The sequence below is a fragment of the Silurus aristotelis genome (genome assembly GCF_946808225.1).
Source record: "Silurus aristotelis genome assembly, chromosome: 1".
NCBI classification, from domain to species: Eukaryota; Metazoa; Chordata; class Actinopteri; order Siluriformes; family Siluridae; genus Silurus; species Silurus aristotelis.
In genome coordinates, this window is record NC_139574.1 from 20997047 (window position 1) to 21009560 (window position 12514).

General features: G+C 42.7%; 1 protein-coding gene across 2 annotated transcripts; it reads left to right on the forward strand.

Moving 5' to 3' along the window:
• The first annotated feature begins 916 nt into the window (after window positions 1-916).
• Window positions 917-8513, forward strand: cngb3.2 (cyclic nucleotide gated channel subunit beta 3, tandem duplicate 2). 2 transcript variants are annotated; one of them, XM_083538222.1, is made up of 18 exons: window positions 917-1184; window positions 1456-1510; window positions 1823-1910; window positions 2647-2807; window positions 3103-3339; window positions 3458-3666; window positions 3774-3824; window positions 3922-4008; window positions 4092-4156; window positions 4228-4350; window positions 4938-5079; window positions 5331-5490; window positions 6998-7095; window positions 7241-7324; window positions 7406-7524; window positions 7629-7781; window positions 8109-8259; window positions 8403-8513. In XM_083538222.1, exons 1-18 carry the CDS (start codon window positions 990-992, stop codon window positions 8418-8420), a joined length of 2196 nt encoding a protein of 731 aa, XP_083394348.1. In that variant the 5' UTR covers window positions 917-989; the 3' UTR covers window positions 8421-8513. The 2 variants fall into 2 exon arrangements, with proteins under 2 accessions (XP_083394348.1, XP_083394349.1); XM_083538223.1 differs by lacking the exon at window positions 4228-4350 and having other exon boundaries at window positions 918-1184.
• The last annotated feature ends 4001 nt before the right edge of the window (window positions 8514-12514 follow it).

The window sequence follows — 12514 nt, forward strand, 5'->3', positions numbered from 1 at the left end:
AGGGAGAGATAGAAAGAGAGAGAGAGAGAGAGAGAGAGAGAGAGAGAGAGAGAGAGAGAGAGAGAGAGGTGTGGGTTTAAATTGAACAGTCTCTTACATATTATCCAGGAAAAAAAGTTTTATGTTATATTGTGTTAAATGGATCTCAAATTACCTTCACTGGAGATTCTGACATAGTTTTATTTGTAATCATTGTTGTGGTTGCCATTTAAACCAGCTTAAAAACAAAATGCCCAAGCACCAACAGAGAGCGGATATATGTTCAAGCCAATTAAAGGCATGACTCATGGCAATTTGCACAAAAAAAAATCATTTTGACAAGCCGGCCAGCCTGTTCCTCTACTGTAAACATTACTCAGTCTGTATGACTAGTGCTTTATGGAGCAGCTCTAAATGACAGACAGCAGCACTCTTTGCATCACAACACTCCAGAAGAACAGAGAACAAAGTTATTCAGCCTTCACCTTCTGCCTAAAGTATCCTGTTTGTAATTTTCTTCCATTTTTATTGATCAAACCTTGGATTAGCATCCCATCTGTGCTTAATTTTTTCACCATATACACCGCCAGTGTATCACAATAAAGAAAATGTAATTCAATTTAAAAGTTTAAACCATGTCTAAATGTACTATTGATTATAGTCTCCTTATAAAATTAGCTGTAATTAGTGCTAACAAAATCCTTTTATGTAATATTTTTGAGTTGTGTGCCAACCATCTGGGTGTTTAATAACCTGTTTCATAACTTATTTAAACATAACATATTGAAAATAAACCAAAAAGGCTACGGAGAACTATGCAATTTACCAAACAAGAAACGCATGCATATAGCCTTAGTTGACATTGTAGGAGGAGTAAGTATGAGTGAGGATTAGAGGTCTAAAAGCACTAATCAGGCTCTTGTGTAAGGAGGACTGTAGCTTTATTCAGCAGCTAAAGGATAAGTGTTTAAAGGACCTTCAGACAGCAACAGAAGCAGTTGGTTACTGATATGTTTCGCAAACTCAAAAAGCTAATTAGGGGCCCTGTGCTAGCTCCTTCATCAGACACAACACCAGCACCTACCCCAGCTCCTGGACCACCAGCACCCACCCCAGCTTCTGCACCACCAGCACCTACCCCGGTTCCTGTAACACCAGCACCTAACCCAACTCCTAAACCACCTTTACAAACTCAGCCAGTTAAGGTAGGACGCACCAACCTCACGACTACTGATAAATGTAATTTGGTATGCAAGAATGTTATAGTTATGTGCATTAACTAATTAGTTGCTGAGAATAAATATGCCTTAATCATGGCATTTTGTTTTTGTTTCAAGTGTCTGTCCTGTATTGATGTCTTGAATGTGTGAGTTTATCATTATCTGTCCTTTATAATGACCCTAATGAATACTATAAAAATCATAAAACAAGAATTAATTTTAAAATGGTCAATATGTTGGTGTTTGCAACTTTTAGGATGAAAAGCCTGCAGTCAAAGAAATTGAAGCCAAGAAAGAAGAAGAAACCCGTGGTGAGTCAACTGCTATTAAACTCGGAATACTGCTCCATAAACCCAACAGAACATCTAAAGGATTTTTCCCACTAGCTATCTTAAAAAAATGATGTTGAACTTAAACCAATGTGTTTCTTTTGTTCTTCATATTGTTCTGTGGTAGTGTTGATAACGTGGTCAGATTCAGGTATAGGCATTCCTGTTAAACGTTTTTCCATCTGTGTTCCATCTGTGGAGGTGAAAACACTGCCTGACGGAGCACTGCCAGTAATCACACAGTGGAGGAAAACCCCTCTTTGGCTCATGTGTCCTATTTCTGTGTTTAACCAGCTCCAGCCCTGACACCTGCACCTGCTGCTTCGCCAAAACCAGAAGAGAAACTCTCCAAGACTGAAAAAGAGCAGCCACAAGCTGAAGAGTAAGATTGGAAAACTTGTAGCAATTATTTCCCTGCACATGCACCACACAGCCATGCACAATAATAGTAAGCCTTTTCCAGTGATCTTATAGTCTCTGTGGCATGCCCTCCACATATGTCAAGGTTTCCAAGTTCTAAGGTTTACTCTTGGCTTTCAAAAACATGCCAGCAGGTAGATGGGTGTGTGCGTGTGTGTGTGTGTGTGTGTGTGTGTGTGTGTGTGTGTGTGTGTGTGTGTGTGTGTGTGTGTGTGAAATGTGTACTGCAATAGACTGGTGTATTCCGGCCCTCTGATGATGATTTAATGAGTGAATATATTTGTTAAGTGATTTCAAATAGTCCAGCCATCTTGTATTCAGCAAACACAAACATTACCATCAGGGTCTCTATCTGTCTACCAGAAAGCAGAAGGATTACTAAGGTGAGGAGCAAAGAGGAGATTATGAGATTTGCAGCTTTAAGGGACTTAAGAAGCTGCTGGGGGAGCTACTTACATTTTAAGCAACAAGACAAGAGGATAAAAAAAATAAAAAGCAAAGCCTAAATTAAAGTGTTGGGAATGCTGCAGTGATTGTTACTGTAATGAAGAATCTATCCCCACATTTATCCTTCAGTGTCACCAACAGTGTCGTTCCGCTGGAGAAGGATAAATATACATTTAAATACTAAAAGCAAAAAAAAAATTAACAAGATTTTTTAGCTTAGCAGAATTGTTTTCCTTTCTTGTCTAATTTAGGCAAGAACCACAGCCATCTGCACCATGTCCAGTTGTAATAAATAGGTACTCCGATGCGCAACTTCGAAAAATAATCAACCAGATGCGACAACGTACACAACTGTACAAAGAAAAAGTCATAGACCCCTACACCTCATCACCTGAGCGCAGCCCTCCAGTCAGTGAGTACAAAAACATTTCACATGAATAAATGTTTTAAAGATCTATCTATCTATCTATCTATCTATCTATCTATCTATCTATCTATCTATCTATCTATCTATCTATCTATCTATCTATCTATCCATCCATCCATCCATCCATCCATCCATCCATCCATCCATCCATCCATCCATCCATCCATCCATCCATCCATCTATTTTTTATTTATTTTAATTTTTTTTTAAATCATCTTTTAAATATTTTATCACTACCATTATCTACTCTCACTTTTGCTGGCTATTTTGCTTAAACTAGCACCTGTTATGAGAAAAAAGGATTTCTTCGAAAAGCAAGAGGAAGAGAGAAAAAAAAAAGAAAAGGCCGAGAGAATCAAAAAGGAGGAGGAGGCAAAGAAAGCAGCCACAAATGCTGAGGAAAAGAAAGAGAAGAAAGAAGTGAAGATAATCAAATGCCCCTGTGTAGATACAGTCCTGAAACCTATTGAAGACAGAATGGATAAAGTATTGGGCACATCCATAGATTCATTCACAGGTTATACACATCATCAATAAACTAATGTAAATCCACTTTACATATAAATGCAATATATTTAATAGTTGCGATTTCTGATTCTCTCTAAATGTTCACTGATCTACCTGACCATCTCTAGATCGGCGCTACATCACTTGGCTTAGCCTGGTGACTATCGCCTTCAGCTACAATCTTTGGTTCATACCAGTTCGTATGACCTTCCCCTGTCACACTCCTACCTCTGTACCGCTGTGGTTTACTGTTGATGTTATAGCTGACCTGATCTACATCATCGATATGATCATTTTCCAACCAAGGCTGCAGTTCTGCAAAGCTGGAGATATCATTGTAAGCATAAATCAAAGTATCTTCCTACAATTATTTGTGTCTCAACACAAATTGCATTCACTTTGTATCATTTACTTGTTAAAACTGAATTTGTTTCATTTTGTCAGTATGACCAAGCTGTTATTAAGAAGAATTACAGAGCCTCCACAAAGTTTCAGGTATTAAAAAAACAACATTTAAAAAAAAATAAAAATTCAGTGAGAAACTTAATAATATTTTAAAATACTTTAATTGATCTTAATTTTCTCTGCTCAGAATGCTGTAATATCAGTCATACCCCTGGATTTGTTGTATTTTCCATTTGGATTTCAGTCCATTTTTAGAATCAATCGCATCATGAGGGTTTGTGATACCTAAAATCATTCTGTTTGGTTATTGTTATTGTTTTCTTTTTTGGAATAATCACTGATGCTATCTCTTTTAAGTTTGAGGCTTTTTTTGAGTTCAGTGATCGGCTTGAGGGCATCATGACAAAGGCATACATCTGGAGGTACGGAATCACAATCACATACATTTTAGTTTTTGATAACGCTTTTAACTTTATCTGGTTTCCCTTATTAGAGTAATTCGTACTATTGGGTATCTCCTGTTCGCCCTTCATATCAACTCTTGCCTTTACTATGTGGCATCTGCATACCAAGGCATTGGTACAACCAAGTGGGTCTACAGCGGCCAGGGCAATGCGTACGTCAGTTTCCTTTTACATTTTTTCATGTGCCTTACGTAAGATATGAGCACTTCATTGTACCTATAGTTCATGCAGGCTTTTGAATAATAAGCATGCATATCCAATACATTTTTTATCAAAGACTTTTTTTTAAGGGTGTATTTTTTCAACAATGCTACTTTTAACTGCTTTAAAACATCATGATGAATCCATATCTGGTGTTGAATAATTCTCATTCAAAATATCTTAATAAACCATTTAATAGCAATAGCCTTTTTGGATTTTTGTATTCTAATAGCTACCTGAGGTGTTTCTTCTACTCAGAGAAAACCCTGCTGATGATTGCAGAGCTACCTTTTCCCGACACCTTATTTGGTCAAATCTTTCAGATGACCAGCTATTTTTTTGGTGCATTTTTTTTGTCCATCATTCTTGGCCAGGTAGACATTTTGTCTCTCTGTTTTTTGTTCTTTTTTTTTTTACAGCTTTAGTGTTGATTTATCCAGTAACTTATGTACAGAAATGAAGACCAATTTATTATTTTTCAGCTATGAAAATGCTATAGCTTGTGAAATATGATTAAAAGTCATTTTATTTTCTGCAGGTACTTGCGCTGTTACTATTTTGCTGTACGGACCCTAATCAACATTGGTGGACTACCTGAACCTTATACTGTTTTTGAGATCACATTTCAATTGGCAAACTTTTTTGTTGGTGTCTTTGTCTTCTCAAGTTTAATTGGACAGGTAAAAGATAGATGATGTAGAATTCCCACAGGATCATCCAGTCATCAATATCCCCAATGTTCTCCAAAGCTGACTGATAAATCTTTCCTCAAGATTTATTCTGTGGACTTCACAGAATAAATTGTTCACCAGTAAACAAACCTATAGCTCATATTAGTACAGCTCTTAGGTTGGCATTCCAAAAATAAATGTAATGTTTTTGAATATGGAAGAATCACAGACAATGTTTTTGTGAATATGGCATATTACAGATGAGAGATGTCATCGGGGCTGCCACTGCTGGTGAGACATACTTCCGTGCCTCTATGGACACATGTGTAGCCTATATGGTGACAAATCGTATTCCAAAGCTGGTACAGCACAGAGTCCGTACATGGTACAATTATACCTGGGACTCACAGGGTATGCTAGGTAAGAACGTCTCTATGTTACGTCTGTAACCCTTGTTTCCTGAGGGAACGAGACGCTGCGTCGGAACACTTCGGTAACGTGACTGCGTTGTCCATGCTCTGAATAATGAGTCTAATCAGTCAAAATTGCAGGCAGGCTGTCATGACCAGGGAGTGACGTCAAGAGAGGGGGGGGATAAAGGGGCAGTCTAGGCCATGGTTGTGCCATGGCATCCAGTCACAGCGGGGATATAGGGTGAACCACATGGGAAAGGGTGACATCACCTTGTCCCTGTCAGGTATTTTGGACAGGGTAAACCACAGATGTCTCTCGGTGGCTATTAGGGTGGGTTAGGTTTAGCGGTCTCTTTTGCGGTCTCAAAACCGCCATACAGCAAACTGGGACCCCCTCCATGTAGGCAGAGAGGCAGAGCTGCATGCTTTCGTGACGGGAAAGACATTGCTGAGAGGCAAGCCTCTGAAGCCGAACGAGAGCTAGACCAAACAGAGGAGGAAGGAGAAAGTGACAAGCCCGTCTCCAAACCTTTTGCGAGATCCATGAGCGAACCACAGGAACCAGAGCGCCACACACAGGCTGCGTGTATCCCTTCCCGTAATAAAACAGGGGCAGGAAGAAGCACGCAGCCGAAAAAGTGTGCTTGGTTTTCTTCGATGCCTTCTTTAATGATTAGACTCATTATTCAGAGCATGGACAACGCAGTCGCATTCCCAAAGCACTCTGACGCAGCTTGAGTTCCTGAAAGGGAACTGCTTGTATAATTCTAACTATGCAAAGGTCCAGAATTTGTCTTGCAATTGAGGTTGTGCATGTACCATCCATCCATCCATCCATTCGTCCATCCTAACTGCTCTATCCTCTTCAGGGTTACTGTGGTTTGACTGACTTCGTATTTATTTATTGAAAAAAATAAATTACCTACATTTATTAGCAAATATTGTGGAGAATTGCAGATGAAAACAGTAACCTCTCTTTTGTGTACTTTCCCATTACCATTTACATTTATAAATCAGATACTTGTACCAAAAGTGACTTACAAATGAATGAGAATCTAATACAAGCATACAGCTGAGAAAGTGAAAGCTTTATGCTTTGCTCTAAAGTCAAGCAGTAGTTTTCTGGCAGTCATGGTATCTGGACTTACACCATTCTTTTCCCTAGCATAAAAATATAACTGCAACTATTTCTTTAATTATTGCAGCCCATTATTATCCAAATTATTATCCATAACTCAATATATGCTACAATGATCTATCATGTTTGGAGTGCAGCATACAGTATGACTGTAAGAAAATATATTTTTATCAGTTTGAGACCCCTTCTGCCAGAGAACAAAATTTAAAGTAGTTTTTGCTTTGGTATTTTGAATTACTGAACATTAGAAGAGCATTCGAATATGCATAGAACTACATCTAACTGTAAAGACATGTTACTTTTCTGTAAGAACCATAACACTGAAAGTATGTATCTGGAGGCCTATTTATGTGCCTTTTTGCTACTTTTACCTCAGATGAGTCAGAGTTGCTGGAACAAATGCCACTGGTAATGAGAACAGCCATTGCTGTGGACATTAATCTTGCCACCTTCCAGAAAATTGACCTGTTTAAGGTGAGGCTGGTTTATTCTAGCTGAGGTTCAAAAGATCAGGACAGAAACAAAAACAAAAAACTATATATATATATATATATATATATATATATATATATATATATATATATATATAAATACAATTGATGCTGATGTGCTGCAACAGGGATGTGATAACCAGATGCTTGTGGACATGTTGCTGAGGCTGAAGTCTATTGTGTATTTGCCAGGGGATTTTGTGTGCAAAAAGGTAAGTTCACTGTTACTGTCAGCTCATATTTAACAAAGAGGAACAGAATGAAAAGAGATTTTACCCATTTTTGTTTAACAGGGTGATATTGGTAAAGAGATGTATATCATCAAAGCTGGAGAGGTGCAAGTTGTTGGTGGGCCTGACAACAAGATTGTTTTTGTGACATTAAAGGCTGGCTGTGTGTTTGGTGAGATCAGGTGAGGTTATAATATTAAAGTTGCCTCTACCCTGTATGCAAATATACAGTTCAGCTAAAGTGTTAATGTAGGACTGTGATGCTACAATGAACCTGGTCTTCTAGTCTTCTGCAGTCTTCAGCGAATGGAGGCAACAGAAGAACAGCGAATGTGGCAGCTCATGGATTTGCTAACCTCTTTGTGCTCGATAAGAAAGAACTTAATGACATCCTGGTTCACTACCCAGAATCCCAGAAAGTTCTAGCCAGAAAAGGAAGGTGAGTTTTAAGCCATTTGAGCATTATGGGTTATATTACGGACATAACTCTATTTATATCTCTATTATTCAGAATAAATGTACAATGTGTTCTAAACAAATACAAATACATTTTAAATAGTAGGAATATTTACTACTTCATCACTGATACTTCATCAGTTGTTTTCTGGTGCTTGTTTTGTGCACAGGGGCATTGTAATGCTTGAACAGGTTTGGTCTCCCAGTTCAAGTGATGGGAAAATCTAATACAACTGCTACTTTGTAGTTGTATTGCAGTATTAAATAATGCATTACTAACATTGTTTTTCTCTCTTCTCATGTTGTATAGGAAACTGATGAAGGCCAAGGGTCCAGCTGTAGCCTTAAAAGAAGAAGAGAAAAAGAAAGGCATAGAGCTGTTTGCACCCAAACCTCCCACGCCTCAAATGCTTCGGGCATTTGGAAGGTTCAACAAAAAAGCATTTATGGAAAAACTTAAGGTATAAAAGCATTTTTTTTTTTTTATTTAAAGGAATGCTAAACATGATAAACAGGAATCGCCCTAAAACAGATTACAGATTCCTGGTTCACTTGACATTTTTAATACATCACATCCTAACTTTGTATTCCCTCTCTTATCTAGACCTCTACAAATGGCTGACAAGTGAGACAAACAACAAATTCACTACTCAATATAAGATTATTATGAATAGATGTTTTGTACCAAAACATAATAAAGCAGATATTTTTTAAACATTGTGTGCAGCCAAGTCATTAAATGGTTGTATTTTAAAATACATTGTATAAAATAGTAAAATGGAGTTGATCTGTTCTTCATTAATTTGTCAAATGTACTGATGGTCCTGAGACAAGCTAAGCATCAGTGAAATCCCTTATCTAATCACTTTAGCCTAGCCAAGAGGTTTCATTAAGTAAGTGGTGTCTTTATGTGTGGTCAGAAGCCTGCAGAAATAGCAACATTAAATCAACTATTCATGTTTCTGTTCTAGTTAAAAACATTTCTATAGCTTGCATAAGAAAATAAAGTAATTGTTGAAATAATTAGAGGAATTAAGAATAATTGGGCAAAATTAATAACATTCGCACAACATTGTCAACCAGTATGAAATGCAGTTGCATGTGACACAGTTAAAGAAAGCGCAGTCTACCCATGTCTAGTATAAAAAAGGACAAATAATGGTTATAAATAAGGTGTGATTACTCAAGAAAAATAGTCCATTAAAATTGAGAACTGTGAATACACTAAGATAATAATTTGAGGATAACTGAAAAGTCTGGTTGGAGATGCATGCTTAAAAAAAAAAAGCAAAGAACTGGAAGTCCAGAAATTTCAGCGCAGAAACCAACTTATGGTCCTGACTCATGCTGATCAATGTTTAATGCTTGACCCTACAGTTTGCCATTGTTCAGGAGATCGGATCTTCAAATGAAGCTACCAAAATAAATGTAAATCATATTACACAAAATAGTGATAAGACAGTGTTGACAAGCATCCTAAGCATCCAAATTATGAATTTTATTTAAAGTTTGCCAAAACAAATAAATGACTAATCTGGTCTAATGATGATTACAATTAAAAAAAATCATAAAAAAAAAAATCATAAATCCCCATCCATCCATCCATCCATCTTCTCCCGCTTATCCGATGCCGGGTCGCGGGGGCAGCAGTCTAAGCAAAGATGCCCAGACTTCCCTCTCCCTAGACACTTCTTCCAGCTCTTCCGGGGGGACACCAAGGTGTTCCCAGGCCAGCCGGGAGACATAGTCTCTCCAGCGTGTCCTAGGTCTTCCCCGGGGTCTCCTCCCAGTGGGACGCGCCCGGAACACCTTCCCAGGAAGGCGTCCAGGAGGCATCCGGAACAGATGCCCGAGCCACCTCAGCTGACCCCTCTCGATGTGGAGGAGCAGCGGATCTACTCTGAGCTCCTCCCGAGCGACTAAGCTTCTCACCCTATCTCTAAGGGATCGCCCAGCCACCCTGCGGAGGAAGCACATTTCGGCCGCCTGTATCCGGGATCTTGTCCTTTCGGTCATGACCCAGAGCTCATGACCATAGGTGAGAGTAGGAACGTAGATTGACCGGTAAATCGAAAGTTTCGCCTTGCGGCTCAGCTCCTTCTTCACCACGACAGACCGGTACATCGACCGCATTACTGCAGAAGCTGCACCGATCCGTCTGTCAATCTCCCGTTCCACCCTTCCCTCACTCGTGAACAAAACCCCAAGATACTTAAACTCCTCCACTTGCGGCAGGAACTCCCCACCAACCTGAAGTGGGCAAGCCACCCTTTTCCGACTGAGGACCATGGCCTCGGATTTAGAGGTGCTGATTCTCATCCCAGCCGCTTCACACTCGGCTGCAAACCGTCCCAGTGCATGCTGAAGGTCCTGGTCTGATGAAGCCAACACGACAACATCATCTGCAAAGAGCAAAGACGAAATCGTGTCGTCACCAAACCGGACACCCTCCGACCCCTGGCTGCGCCTAGAAATTCTGTCCATAAAAATTATGAACAGAACCGGTGACAAAGGGCAGCCCTGCTGGAGTCCAACATGCACCGGGAACAAGTCTGACTTACTGCCGGCAATGCGAACCAAGCTCCTGCTTCGGTCATACAGGGACCGGACAGCCCTTAGTAAAGGGCCCCCGACCCCATACTCCCGGAGCACCCTCCACAGGCCGCCGCGAGGGACACAGTCAAATGCCTTTTCCAAATCCACAAAGCACATGTGGACTGGTTGGGCAAACTCCCATGAACCCTCCAGCACCCTGTAGAGGGTATAGAGCTGGTCCAGTGTTCCACGGCCTGGACGAAAACCACATTGTTCCTCCTGAATCCGAGGTTCTACTATCGGCCGTATTCTCCTCTCCAGTACCCTGGCATAGACTTTCCCAGGTAGGCTGAGAAGTGTGATCCCCCTATAGTTGGAACACACCCTCCGGTCCCCCTTCTTAAAAAGAGGGACCACCACCCCGGTCTGCCATTCCAGAGGCACTGTCCCCGACCGCCACGCGATGCTGCAGAGGCGTGTCAGCCAAGACAGCCCCACAACATCCAGAGACTTGAGGTACTCAGGGCGGATCTCATCCACCCCCGGTGCCCTGCCACCGAGGAGTTTCTTTACTACCTCGGTGACTTCAGCTTGGGTGATGGACGAGTCCGCCTCTGAGCCCTCAGCCTCTGCTTCCTCAATGGAAGACGTGACGGCGGGATTAAGGAGATCCTCGAAGTATTCCTTCCACCGTCCAACGACATCCCCAGTTGAGGTCAACAGCTCCCCACCTCTACTGTAAACAGCATTGGTGGGGCACTGCTTTCCCCTCCTGAGGCGCCGGACGGTTTGCCAGAATCTCTTCGAGGCCAGCCGATAGTCCTTCTCCATGGCCTCACCGAACTCCTCCCAGGCCCGAGTTTTTGCCTCGATAACCACCCGGGCTGCAGTTCGCTTGGCCTGCCGGTACCCGTCAGCTGCCTCAGGAGTCCCACAAGCCAACCAGGCCAGGTAGGACTCCTTCTTCAGCTTGACGGCATCCCTTACTTCCGGTTTCCACCACCGGGTTCGGGGATTGCCGCCTCGACAGGCACCGGAGACCTTACTGCCACAGCTCCGAGCGGCCGCTTCGACAATGGAGGTGGAGAACATGGTCCACTCGGACTCAATATCTCCGGCCTCCCTCGGGATCTGGTCAAAGCTCCGCCGGAGGTGGGAGTTGAAGATCTCTCTGACAGGAGGCTCGGCCAAACGTTCCCAGCAGACCCTCACAGTACGCTTGGGTCTGCCGAGTCTGTCCAGCTTCCTCCCCCGCCATCGGATCCAACTCACCACCAGGTGGTGATCAGTTGACAGCTCCGCCCCTCTCTTTACCCGAGTGTCCAAGACATACGGCCGCAGGCCAGATGAAACGACCACAAAGTCGATCATCGACCTACGGCCTAGGGTGTCCTGGTGCCACGTGTACTGATGGACACCCTTATGCTTGAACATGGTGTTCGTTATGGACAAACTGTAACTAGCACAGAAGTCCAATAACTGAACACCGCTCGGGTTCAGATCAGGGGGGCCGTTCCTCCCAATCACGCCCCTCCAGGTGTCACTGTCGCTGCCCACGTGTGCATTGAAGTCTCCTAGTAGAACGACGGAGTCCCCAGTCGGAGCACTGTCCAGCACCCCTCCCAGAGACCCCAAGAAGGCCGGGTACTCTATACTGCCGTTTGGCCCGTAGGCACACACGACAGTGAGAGACCTATCCCCGACCCGTAGGCGCAGGGAAACGACCCTCTCGTTCACCGGGGTAAACTCCAACACATGGCGGCTGAGCTGGGGGGCTATAAGCAAACCCACACCAGCCCGACGCCTTTCACCATGGGCAGCTCCAGAGTTGTAAAGAGTCCATCCTCTCTCGAGGAGTGTGGTTCCAGAGCCCAGGCCGTGCGTAGAGGTGATCCCGACTATCTCTAGTCGGAACCTCTCAACCTCACGCACAATCTCAGGCTCCTTCCCCGCCAGCGAGGTGACATTCCACGTCCCTAGAGCTAGCTTCCGTGTCCAGGGATCGGGTTGTCGAGGCCTCCACCTTCGACTGCTGCCCGATCCTCTTAGCACCGGCCCCTTACGGTCCCTCCTGCAGGTGGTGAGCCCACTGGAAGGCGGCCCCACGTCGCTCCTTCGGGCTGAGCCCGGCCGGACCCTGTGGGGGAAGGCCAGGCCACCAGGCGCTCGCATACGAGCCCC